This window comes from Bubalus kerabau, chromosome 3 (assembly GCF_029407905.1).
Source record: "Bubalus kerabau isolate K-KA32 ecotype Philippines breed swamp buffalo chromosome 3, PCC_UOA_SB_1v2, whole genome shotgun sequence".
Lineage (NCBI taxonomy): Eukaryota > Metazoa > Chordata > Mammalia > Artiodactyla > Bovidae > Bubalus > Bubalus kerabau.
Genome location: NC_073626.1, coordinates 175,079,363 through 175,092,043, shown reverse-complemented (window position 1 = coordinate 175,092,043; position 12,681 = coordinate 175,079,363). Strand labels below are relative to the sequence as shown.

Here is a 12,681-nt window from a genome sequence, read left to right as displayed (position 1 = left end):
GGAAACGGGCTCACGGTCAAGCAGGAGAGCAAAGGCTAGGAATCGAAGCTTGTGACCTGCAGTTCTAGCGTTCTTACGGACGTGCTCAAGCAGCTCATCTGCGGTCTCTGCTAAAAGTGACAGCGCTCTAAGAGACTCAGTCCACTGACCACTGAGTCATAACGTGTATTATGTGTCATCTAGACTAGTGAACATCAAACAAGTGAAACTGAATAAGCCTGCAAATCTTTCGTTGCTGTTGTTTAGTCGCTAAGTCGTGTCCGACTCTTTTGTGACCTCATTGACTGTAGCCCGCCAGACTCCTCTGGGATTTCCCAGGCAAGAATATTGGAGTGGGTTGCCATTTCCTTCTCCAGGGGATCTTCCTGACCCAGGGATCAAACCCAAATTTCCTGCTTCACCTGCAGTGGCAGGCAACCTTTTTTTTTTTTTTTTTACCACTGAGCCAACTGGGAAGCCTAAATCTTTAAAGCTAAGTAGAGAGGCTTAAATTCAAAGACCCCTGAACCTTGAGTAGTTAGGGAGGCAGCGTGGAAAAGTGACTTGAGCTAGAATGAACTAAGATCCGGAAAGCCGCTTGGTGAGGCCAATCAATCAATAAACATACAAAATGTGCCTGAGACTAAGAAAGGTGAAGGAGTGCTACCTCAGTGATCCTTGAAAAGCTAACTATCCAAACCATAGGCTCTTGCCCTTGTCTTTGTGCTAAATCCCCGGAGAAAAATAAGATGGTGCTCAGACAGAACACTTAGAAAGCTCACAGACCATCTTCTTTTAGATCAAGTTCAGCACACTGTAATGATATTTGACACCACCCAGTGGTAATCTTTTCTCACTAACATGTGAATAAATAGCAACTTTGCAAGGAAGAATACCTCAATCTGTGAACAGAGAATGGAATAATATTGCAAGTCAAATGAAAGCAGTTTGATTTTTTCAAAGTTATCTACTTCGAAAAGTTCAGATCATTTTAAAGTTGTTTTCCTGGCCTCTTGTCTTCTTAGAAATGAAGAGCTTAGGTAATTTTTAAAAACCAAAGAAACTTTAAAAAATTCTCCTTTTCTCTAACTGTATAAATATACTGGCTTTAATATAAAATTGTATGTTAGAAAGAAAGGCCCATTTGTATATGAATCAGGTTTTATCTTACGGGAAAAAGTGTCAGTATATCAGTGCTAAAAAAAAAAAAAGTAAAAGTAAATCAGGACTGTTTCTAGAAAAGCCTTCCAATTGTTCAAATATAATTATTTCATCTAAGAAAACCAACTGGAGTACAGGATTGGGCTCTGTCCCATAGCAATCCAAAACACAACCTCTTTTAATGTACATATAGAAAATATATGTGTTAACCACTTTGGAAGAAAAGCAAAATACTGGCTGTAGGATTTCTCAAATTACGTTTTCTCCAAGGTGCAGTCAGTAAGAGTACAGGGGCTTCAGAGTCTCTCGGGCTGCTCTTACGTCAATGATCATTCTCGGGACCAGGCTGGAGGACTTGCATTCCGTTGGAAAGGTGTAAAGCACCTGTGCTACAAAGGGGAATCAATGAAGGAGGAGCCATGCTTGCCACTTAGAGACTTATTTAAAATTTGACTGTTTGGGTAACAAAGACCAAGGCTGTATCTTGATTTTCCATTTCTGAAAGTCACACTTTAAGTCAAAAATTTCTGTTCTGCAAAACTCCATATATAAATTCTCCATGTAGAGTTTATATCATGGTATCTTGTCAAAAGGAAGAGAAAAAAACAGTTCTTCATAGGAATCTCTTTTTTTTTTTTTTGGTATCTTAAATGTCAATGATCACAAAAACTTCTGGCTTCTCTTCATTATAGACCTGCATTGCTGAGTATGTTATTGCTTTGACTTCAGTTCCCTAAAGTTGGGGTTAAAGAAAAAAAAGACACTGAAATCAGAACCATTAACTCTAGTAACAATTGGCAGAAAGTCAAACTTTTAATGTTATTCTGAAAAACTCATATGAAACAATCAGTTATCAAACGAGTATAGTATTATCCACTGAAGCAGTAAAAATGAGAGACAAATGTGCACAGGAAAAAGCACTGGCCTAGACTTAGGAGATGGAGCACTCTATAGTCCTGGCTTGTTTGCACCTGGACCAGAGGCTGTCTGACCCCTCTGGGCACCAGCCTTTACATTTACCAAATGGGTTGACTCCAAGAACACGAAGCTCTCTCACTGTGTGGGTCAGGGCTCCTTCTTAAGGCTTCCTCTTCTGTACTGTTTAGCCTGGGCCCTGGGAACTCAGCCTATTCCGTTCTCTGAATAGCAGCCATCCTACAGACAAATGCCTACTGTTATCCAATATCTCTATTTAGATATCTAATAGGCATCTCAAACATAATATATTCAAAAGAAAATGCTACTGTAATTTATATTATAAAAATAACTTGTTTTCAATCCACATGCTCCACCTCTACTGGTTTCTTTGTTTTGTTTTTTTTTTTTCTCTACTGGTTTCTATTCTTCTTAAGTTCCTCTGCCCCGAGGCTCTCTCACGAAGCTTCATTTTATTACACTGAAGAAACGCTACTGCAGCTGCTGGAAGCTACTACATGATTTCTCAGTCAACTCCAAAGAATTTAAGTCTTCTTGGCCTAAACACAGGGGTCAGTAAACTACAAATTAAAGGTCAAATTGGCCTCCCACCTATTTTTGTATAGCTCCACACATAAATGTAAGCCCCAATTGTAAGAATAACTTTTACATTTCTAAATGGTAGTCGGGGGAGGGGAGTGAAAAAAAACACTTTACTGGAACACATTCACATTCATTCATTTAGGTGTTGTCCATGGCTGTTTAGTGCTATATATGAGTAGAGTAGTTGCTCTTCTATCGTTATCAGTCCACAAAGCAGAAAACATTAGGAAAAAAATGGCCTACCCCTATTCAAACAGATTTGACTAGTACACAGTGAAGCCAAATACACTGGCAAATACTGGATCTGGAGAAGCACAAAAGAGAACTCCTTTTTCTTAGGCTTTCTAGTATCCAAAACATTGGATGTTTAGAGAACATCCAATCCAACATCTTCATTACAGGGAAAGATATGAAAGCTCAAAAAGGGAAAGCGACTCTTCAGCCCCGAAACACTCTGTAACAAACCTGACCCTATAGCCTGAGGCAGACTCCTAATCTTCCAAATCAGAAATTGCAGGGTTTTTACATAACATGTCCATACAGGTCATATCAGTCTGGGAAAAATTTAGGAGTTTATACCAACTTATGAGAACTAGTAAGTTAACTCTAACATACACTGACTTTTTTATGGTAAGGTCAAATAAAATATTTTTAAATGGCTGGATTTTAAAACATACCTGAGGGTGCTTGGACAATGAGAATTCTTCTCCCCACCTTGAGAAGAAGGAGTAAAACGTGATTAAGATTTCCAGGATTCAACATTTATTCTCTCTTTCTACGTTTTAAGATAAGCCTTATAAATGTGGTTAAGATACACTTCCCAGGTGGCTCAGTGTTAAAGAAACCAGCTGCTAATGCAGGTGATGCAGGAGATGTGGTTCGATCCCTGGGTCAGGAAGATCCCTGCAGGACAAAATGGCAACCTATCCCAGGAATTTTACATGGAAAATTCCATGGATAGAGGAGCCTGGCAGGCTGCGGACCATGGGATCACAAAGAATCGGGCACAACTGAGCACACACACGTAAGATACTAGAAAGCACAAAGGGATGAGGGAGAAAGGAGCTATAAATTTCAGTTTGATGGTCAGCAGATATAGCTACTGAACTTGTACGATCTCCCTTTCAACAAGGTTGATAATGTCATAGTACAGTGTACATAGGTAGATTCTCAATAACATTGTTTAATGAATACTGGTTCATAATAGAGGAACATGTTCAAAATTTTCACTGTACTCAGGGCTATAGAACTGGTTAAATATCTTCCATTGTAGAAAGCAGGTCTGAGCACCATAAAGGCAAAATACAAGATTCCATAATACGATTTGAACTTAAGTTTGTATTTTATGACTTCTCAAAAAATGGCCATGGTATGTACCTGGTAGGCCCTAGAAGGGTACTCATGCTCCTAGAACTTGAGATGAGTATCCTCTCTCCCTTCAACACTAAAGTAGCTGAAGTTCACAGTAGTAAAAGCAGTAGCAGTACCAGAAAGAGCACAGTTTTAAAACTCTGTTCAACTATTTATCAGCTAATTACCCTTGGACAACTCTGTTTTCTTATTCATTAAAAAAAAAGGGCGGGAGTAGGAGATAATAAAAGATCTCACTTTACAAAAGAGATGTAAAAATTCAACATAAAATGGAAAAGCTAAGTTTTATATAAAAGTAACCTAAAAGATATCATTAGATAACCAAAGAAACTTGGAAAACACGAAATCCAATCAAAGTGCCCTAATCAAGCGTTTGCAAACTCAGGAAGGAAAAGTATAACTTGTTAATAGAAGGAACTGGTTTGAATGGAGTCTAGGTGTGAGGATCTATAAGAAAGGCTACATCAGCATTTCTCATCACCAAGCTAGGTTGTACGCAAATATCCGCGCCATCCATCAGTGATATATTTTTTTGTGTTGAAAATCACAAATTGGGAATTCTGTTTACCAATCCAAATCACCTATGTTCTGACAAGTTTCTGGTCCTCCAAAGCTGAGGTGAACCCTTGCTCCTAGGTGGCTCACCAAGCTTAACCTGCAAAGCCCTATAGGGATGCAACTGGTCTCCTGATTTAATGTTTCTGTTTGTCTTCCTGCTCACTGAGTACACTGAAGACTGTAACTTAACATTTTACATGACCTGTAACTTAAAAGGTTTTCAAAACTTACCCAATTGACCGTATTTTGAAATTTCTTTGGTCGATATTAAGTACTTTGACTTCCTAAAGAAGAAAAAGTGTTCTTTTAATTTTAATAGAAGTTCATAATAGACCATCTATTAAAACATGTCAAGGTTATCACTTTTCCAAGATAATAGCATACAACTTCTTTGAAGCAAAGAAAATCAAAATGTTAACAACAAACTATGTATTTTAAGAAAATAAGGCTTTTTCTTACCCATTCAAGGGAGGTATTATTGAAAATGTACAATTTAAAGTATAAGTCACGAGAATTTTCCTGTAAGATATGTAGTGGAGGATGACCTAGGATTTCAATCATTCTGGGTTTTTTTTTTCAGCTTTATGTATTTAGAGGTGATAAAACTCTCCGCCTATTTTTATATAATATATGCTCTTGAATTCTGTAGGACAAATGACCCAGTTAGAAGAATATATATAGTGGAGCTGGTAGGGGAGTGAATGGAGGAATTATGGCGCAAGTAAGGCCAGGTGTGTTAGAAACAATAAGGTTGGAGAGGTGTTCCCTTCTGGAGGCTGATGGCAAAAAGTAACCTCCCTTTGGCTTTTCCTTTTCCACATTAAGGAAACCAAAAGCACTATTTTATTCTTCTTCTGGCTGTACTGCACAGCTTGCAGGATCTCAGGGCCATCAGCAGTGAGAGTACAGAGTCCTAACCAGTGGACCGCCAGGGAATTCCCTAAAAGCACCAATGGCTCAGGGGTAAAGATTAGCCTGCAATGCAGGAGACAGGTTTGATCCCTGGGTCAGGAAGATCCCCTGAAAAAGGAAATGGCAACACACTCAGTATTCTTGCCTGGGAAATCCCATGGACAGAAGAGCCTGGCAGGTTACTGTTTTGAGAAAAAAGTCAGACACCACTGAACAACTAAACAACAATAACAACACAGCAGACCTGCTAAATATCAAATGGGACAAGAGGAACTTATGGACGAACATTTAAAAAGCTCAAACTTGAGAGACATAAAACATGCCAACAGAGAAGAGAGTATGTGCATTCTTCTGACTCAAGATACAGTGAGTGACGAGTATATGAGATCTAAATACAAGACGCACGTACATAGGCAAACTCAGGTTAACCAAGAAGAGCCTATGGTCACCATAATTTCTGCACGTCATCTTACATATCTGAATGGTTTCATTTTACATCATATATTCTATTTTAAATAGAATGTTCTGTTTTAAATCACTAGTTTTACTCTAAAATATGGACTCAAAATGCATTTGTTCAGTAAAAAAGAAAAACTTGCTTACCCGGGGTATGAAGAATTCATCAGCACTGAATTTATAAAGCCACTCATCCAGAAAGTGAAACAGAAGAGATTGTAAGTCATCGCCTACACAGGGTCAGAAAGAACCATAAAGAACGGTGTTTAATAATTCTCATCTCTGAAAACTTGTTGGAATTATACAGTGTAATAAATTTCTTACGCTCCTTGAAAGAACAAGCTCACAATCAACTTTGTTGTATCTCCTGTAAGTGTATACTGAAATTATATAGCATCTGAATCCCTGTATAACAATTTCTTCCTTGTGAACAAATTGATTACCTTGGGTTTCTACTTCTATTGTTTGCAGGGGCTCCACAGTCCCAGTATCTGTCATGTAACCAAACATGGCCATTGCACATTGTTCAAAAGCTTCCTCCAGAGTGTCTCCCCAAGCATGTAACCTAAAGAAATGCATTCGTGCCTCGTGTAATATGATTCACTGCAAGACAGAAAACTCGACAGCAAAGTAAAATCAACACTGTAAATGCAAAAGCAAAGGCCTCAATCAATTTAATGACACTGAAACCAGGTGCTTTTGAACCATCATTTTCATGTTCTAAAGAAACCAAAACAGAGGAGAAAAATTAAAACTAGGGACTTGCAAGATTAAAAGATCAGTCTTCCTGTGTTAAGCACATGATTTCAAAGGCATAAACTCTAGCTCTACTCACTGGACATCAGCTGTATGATCCAAATCTGAGGGAGAGAGGAAAAAAACAGTAATAAGTAACTAGACTTGACTGGCAAATCACAAGAAAATGACTCTAGATTATTATTAAGAATATCATTCTTGAAGAACAAGAAAATGTAGGTTGACCATCCACCTTTCACTAACCATTTACACAAAAGTTGTCATTGTTAAGGTTTATTTTAAAAAATTTCTAAGCCTTTAGTTATTATTCAATTAATATTAAATGAATGAACTAATATTAAGTAATAGAATAGTTACATAACATTAGCATATTGATGATAAAGGGATATTTCTTTTAAAGCCAAGATTTATATTTAAATGAATGATGAGAATTCCCTGGCAGTCCAGTAGTTATTAGGCCTCTACACACAGGTTCAATCTCTGGTTGAGGAACTAAGATCCCACATGCCCTGCAGTCTTCTAGGTGATCTAAAAAGTGCCCAGTCATGTTAGACTCTGCAATCCCATGGACTGTAGCCCACCAGGCTCCTCTGTCCATGGAATTTTCCAGACAAGAATACTGGAGTGGGTTGCCATTTCCTACTTCACTAATACATCATAGTTTTTCAATAAACAAATGCCATTTCCTGCTATTAGTTACATTCCCCAACAAAACAAATCAGTATCTTTCCTAATATCTACTTGTGTGTGTGTTATCGCTCAGTCATGTCTGACTCTTTCAGTTCAGTTCAGTTGCTCAGTCGTGTCCAATTCTTTGCGACCCCATGAACCGCAGCATGCCAGGCCTCCCTGTCTATCACCAACTCCCAGAGTTTACTCGAACCCATGTCCACTGAGTCCGTGATACCATCCAACCATCTCATCCTCTGTCATCCCCTTCTCCTCCTGCCCTCAATCTTTCTCAGCATCAGGGTCTTTTCAAATGAGTCAACTCTTCGCATCAGGTGGCCAAAGTATTCGAGTTTCAGCTTCAGCATCAGTTCTACCAATGAACACCCAGGACTGATCTCCTTTAGGATGGACTGGTTGGATCTCCTTGCAGTCCAAGGGACTCTCAAGAGTCTTCTCCAACACCACAGTTCAAAAGCATCAATTCTTCAGCGCTCAGCTTTCTTCACAGTCCAACTCTCACATCCATACATGACTACTGGAAAAACCATAGCCTTGACTAGCAGACCTTTGTTGGCAAAGTAATGTCTCTGCTTTCTAATATGCTGTCTAGGTTGGTCATAACTTTCCTTCCAAGGAGCAAGTGTCTTTTAATTTCATGGCTGCAATCACCATCTGCAGTGATTTTGGAGCCCAGAAAAATAAAGTCAGCCATTGTTTCCATTGTTTCCCCTTCTATTTGCCATGAAATGATGGGACCGGATGCCATGATTTTAGTCTGACTCTTTGCAACCCCATAAACTGTAGCCTGCCAGGCTCCTCTGTTCATAAATGACCAAAATTCTAGAAACTACATCATCAAAGATATAAAATTCCAGATTTCCCAGTCTCGCCTTTTCATGAACAGCTAGCCAAATCCCAGACAAAACAGGCTTTTATTTTTAACAAGAGTCAAGTTTTATATTTGTTACTTTCTTGCATTTGAAAGAATCCTCATGATATCCTTGGTCAGTAAAATAGTTTTTAAAGGTAAACTCCACAATATGTATTACAAGCTTTTTCCTGATAGTCTCACAGCAACACCAGGAAGTAACAGCTGCAAGTGTAGTAATTTACCATTGGAGCTGTTATTTTAATATTTCAGAGTCTATTCTTCACTCTTAACCCTGACTTCCATCGATTCTTCCTACTTAGGATCATAGAATATTCAAGCTGGAATGAAACCTCAGAGACCATTTAACAGAAATCCTTCAATTAAAGAAGAAACCTGAAATCCTGAGAGATTGTATAACTTGTTTAGGACCATACTGCTGATTAGAGTTGGGACTAGAATTGAGATTTTCTGACTCCCAGTTTAGTGCCCTTTACATCATAACACATCTTCTGGTAACACTCAGGGTTTAAGCTCACCTCTGATTTACTCAAAATACTACTGAGGCCTCAGTACATTTTAGACACTAATGGGCTCAATGACCACCAGAGATGACAAACAAGTTAAAGGAAAGCAACACATTTTAATGCTAGAGAAATGAAAGCATGTGGCCACAAAAGGACATAGCAGAATGTTCACAGCAACTTTATTCCCCCAAATTAAAAACCCAATGTTTGTGAAGAGAATGAATAAATAAACTGAGGATTACTAGGCCACACTGCTCAGCAATAAAGCAGCATGAACTAGTGATATGTGCATTAACAAGAGTCTCAAAAACATCAAGTGAAAACTGCAGAACTCTCACACACATATCTCCATCCAAACCCCTGCACTAAGAGACCTGATTAGCTTTAGCGTGGCTTCTAGCAGCTTAAGCCTGTGTACCTAGGATCATCGTGGCCCCACCGTTACAATGCCTGCCTGAGAAAGCTATACACTGTAGGAGAATTTATCTTTTGTTCCAAGACAACCCCTGACAATAGGTCCTTGACCTCCCTTTCTCAGAGCATTCACTAAAAAGGGCTTACGACTGTGAATATTTATCTCTTACAACTCCCAAGTATCTTTCCCATTCCTCCGAAATGTAATCATCAGGAAGAACTCGCAGGCTCCGTGGGAGAGAATTCTAACCTGGTAACTGCCAGCTAGCAAACACTGCTGCTCCAATGACATTGACACTGACCAAGCTTTTGTAATTTTTCATTTCTAGTCTCTACTGAAACTCTGCTCTCCCCCATCTCTCAGTCTTCTTTTAAAAAGTCCAATCTCCTCTGCACAAATCCAAAGGGATCTCAGCTCTTTCCCCTGCTGTCCATAATTACTGAATAAAGTCCACTCACCACTTTAATGTCTAACATTTTTCAGTGATACTCAGTGAAGACGCCAGATATAAAAGAATGTGTACTATGTGATTCCATTTATACAAAACTCTCAAACAAAAGTAAACTATAGTGAATGATATCACAGGGTGTGAGGAAAGAGGCATACTCATACAATGCTAGTGCGAGTATAAATTGGTGAAACTTCAACAGTGAGTTCGCAATAATTATAGAACTTTAAAATGCAGGTATCAAAAAGAGTGTATATATAACTGAATCACTTGACTGTACAGCAGAAAGTAACCAACACTGTGAATCACCTGGGGCCTTTCCACCTGGCACACTGGTAAAGAATCCATCTGCCAGTGCAGGAGACCCAAGAGATGTGGGTTTGATCCCTGGGTCAGGAAGGTCCAGTGGAGGAGGAAATGGTAACCCACTCCAGTATTCTTGCCTGGAGAATCCCACGGACAGAGGAACCTAGTGGGCTATATCCCATGGTGTTACAGAGTTGGACATGATTCAGCAACTGAGCAAAGCACCCACAGTACATCAACTATACTCCAATTTTTAAAAATACTGATAAAATGCAGATACCCTTTACTAAAGTAATGTAACTTTTGGAAATTTATTCTACAGATACACTTGCACATGTGCCAAACAATGGATGTACGGCTATATTCACTGCTGCATTATTTCTAATAGCTGCTGCTGCTGCTGCTAAGTCGCTTCAGTCGTGTCCGACTCTGTGCGACCCCATAGACGGCACAAATGTAAATGTCCACCAACTAGAAATTGAGTAAATTAAAGTACATCTTTGCATGTACACATATAAAAATGTTATGACTGGCTGATCTAGAAAGCAAGGCCAAGGGGCCTGGGATCAGAGCTGACTTTTCACCACATACCTGTCATACTTTTTGAATTCTGAATCATAGGTAATTCTTAAAAAACTAAGAGAAAAATGCTGGGAATACCAGACCACCTTACCAGCCTCCTGAGAAATCTGTATGCAGGTCAAGAAGCAATGATTAGAATCAGACATGGAACAACAGACTGGTTCAAAATTGGGAGAGGAGTACTTCAAGGCTATATGCTGTCACCCTGCTTATTTAACTTCTATGCAGAGTACATCATGAGAAATGCCAGGCTGGATGAAGCACAAGCTGGAATCAAGATTGCTGGGAGAAATATCAAAAACCTCAGACACCACCCTATGGCAGAAAGAGAAGAGGAACTAAAGAGCCTCTTGATGAAAGTGAAAGAGTGAAAAAGTAGGCTTAAAACTTAACATTCAAAAAACAAATATCACAGCACCCTATCCCATCTCTTCATGGCAACTAGATGGGGAAACAATGGAAACGACAGACTTTATTTTCTTGGGCTCCAAAATTACTGCAGATGGTGACTGCAGCCATGAAATTAAAAGACACTTGCTCCTTGGAAGAAAAGCTATGACCAACCTAGACAGCATATTAAAAAGCAGAGACATTACTTTGCCAACAAAGGTCCGTCTAGTCAAGGCTATGGTTTTTCCAGTAGTCATGTATGGATGTGAGAGTTGGACTATAAAGAAAGCTGAGCACCGAAGAATTGATGCTTTTGAACTGTGGTGTTGGAGAAGACTCTTGAGAGTCCCTTGGACTGCAAGGAGATCCAACCAGTCCATCCTAAAGGAAATCAGTCCTAAATGTTCATTGGAAGGGCTGATGCTGAAGCTGAAACTCCAATACTTTAACTACCTGATGTGAAGAATTGAGTCATTTGAGAAGACCCTGATGCTAGGAAAGATTGAAGGCAGGAGGAGAAGGGGACAGAGGATGAGATGGTTGGATGGCATTACCAACTCGATTGACGAGTTTGAGCAAGTTCCGGGAGTTGGTGATGGACAAGGAAGCCTGGTGTGCTGCAGTCCATGAGGTTGCAGAGTTGGAACTGAGTAAATAACTGAATTGATTGAACAGAAAAATGAGCTAGGGAGACACGCAGGATCTAGAAAGTACAGCGCCTAGTATGCTATGATAAATAGTTGTACTCTATACAGAGGACTTTCCCAGGTGGCTCAGTAATAAGAGAATCTGCCTGCCAAGCAGGAGACGGTTTTCCCAGACCCGGGCTGGGAAGATCCCCTGGAGAAGGAAATGTCAACCCACGCCAGTATTTTTCCTTGGGAAACCCATGGACAAAGGAGCCTGGTGGGCTATAGTCCATGGGGTCACAAAGAGTTGGACAGGACTTAGCAACTAAACAGCAGCATACAGAGAACAATGTGAAATTAAAGAACTTTAGAGGGGAAATAAGAGCCAGATTTGTGCTCTCCAAACCACATCCACCTTTAGGGCTAACAATTTAACATTTATATAGACTAACTTTAGAGTCTGCACTATATTTTTACATTTATTATTATCTCATTTTGCCCTCACAGGAAGGAACAGAATGCAAAAACAGGTTATGTGATTTGCCTAAAGTCACTAAGCTACAAATGGCAAAACCAGGTCCTTTTACTAACACAGGATACAAGTAAGACATTAGTAGTCCTCTACTTATAACTTTCTGAGTCCTCCACCCTAGCCACATTCTAACTACAGGACTGTTGAAGATAGGTGGGGATGGGGGTGGTTACATGAAACACTTGAAAACACAGCTATCTTCACAATGAACACACCAGTAAAACTCCCTCAAAGGTCTGTGTAGACAAAGCTATAGTTTTTCCAACAGTCTTTTACGGATGTGGGGCTTCGCTGGTGGCTCAGACGGTAAAGAACCTGTCTGCAATGTGGGAGACCTGGGTTCGATCTGGGATGGGAAGATCCCCTGGAGGAGGGCATGGCAACCCACTGCAGAATTCTTGCCTGGAGAATCCCAATGGAGAGGAACGTGGTGTACTACAGTCCATGGGGTTGCAAAGGGTCGACAGGACTGAGCGACTATGCACACACACGGACGGATGTGAGCGCTGGACCATAAAGGCTGAGCGCGGGAGAATTGATGCTTTTGAATTGTGGTGCTGGAGACGGTCTTGGGAGTCCCTTGGCCTGCAAGGAGATCAAA

At 39.9% G+C, this 12,681-nt stretch overlaps 1 protein-coding gene across 11 annotated transcripts in view; it reads right to left on the bottom strand.

The window, feature by feature from the left end:
• Nucleotides 1-1,224: 1,224 nt before the first annotated feature.
• ZBTB8OS (zinc finger and BTB domain containing 8 opposite strand) overlaps nucleotides 1,225-12,681 on the bottom strand; it is a 305,810-nt gene continuing 294,353 nt past the window's right edge. For 4 of the 11 annotated variants that reach the window (XM_055573803.1, XM_055573802.1, XM_055573806.1 and 1 more), the window contains exons 2-7: nucleotides 6,791-6,815; nucleotides 6,399-6,520; nucleotides 6,103-6,185; nucleotides 4,819-4,871; nucleotides 3,336-3,372; nucleotides 1,225-1,873 (exon numbers count right to left, since the gene is read on the bottom strand). In XM_055573803.1, coding sequence (XP_055429778.1) covers nucleotides 1,787-1,873; nucleotides 3,336-3,372; nucleotides 4,819-4,871; nucleotides 6,103-6,185; nucleotides 6,399-6,520; nucleotides 6,791-6,815 — 407 coding nt within the window. In that variant the 3' untranslated portion in view covers nucleotides 1,225-1,786. Of the gene's footprint in view, nucleotides 1,874-1,917; nucleotides 2,296-3,335; nucleotides 3,373-4,818; nucleotides 4,872-6,102; nucleotides 6,186-6,398; nucleotides 6,559-6,790; nucleotides 6,816-12,482; nucleotides 12,666-12,681 lie in introns of those variants that run through there. The other 7 variants (XM_055573798.1, XM_055573797.1, XM_055573804.1 and 4 more) reach the window with 5 other exon arrangements.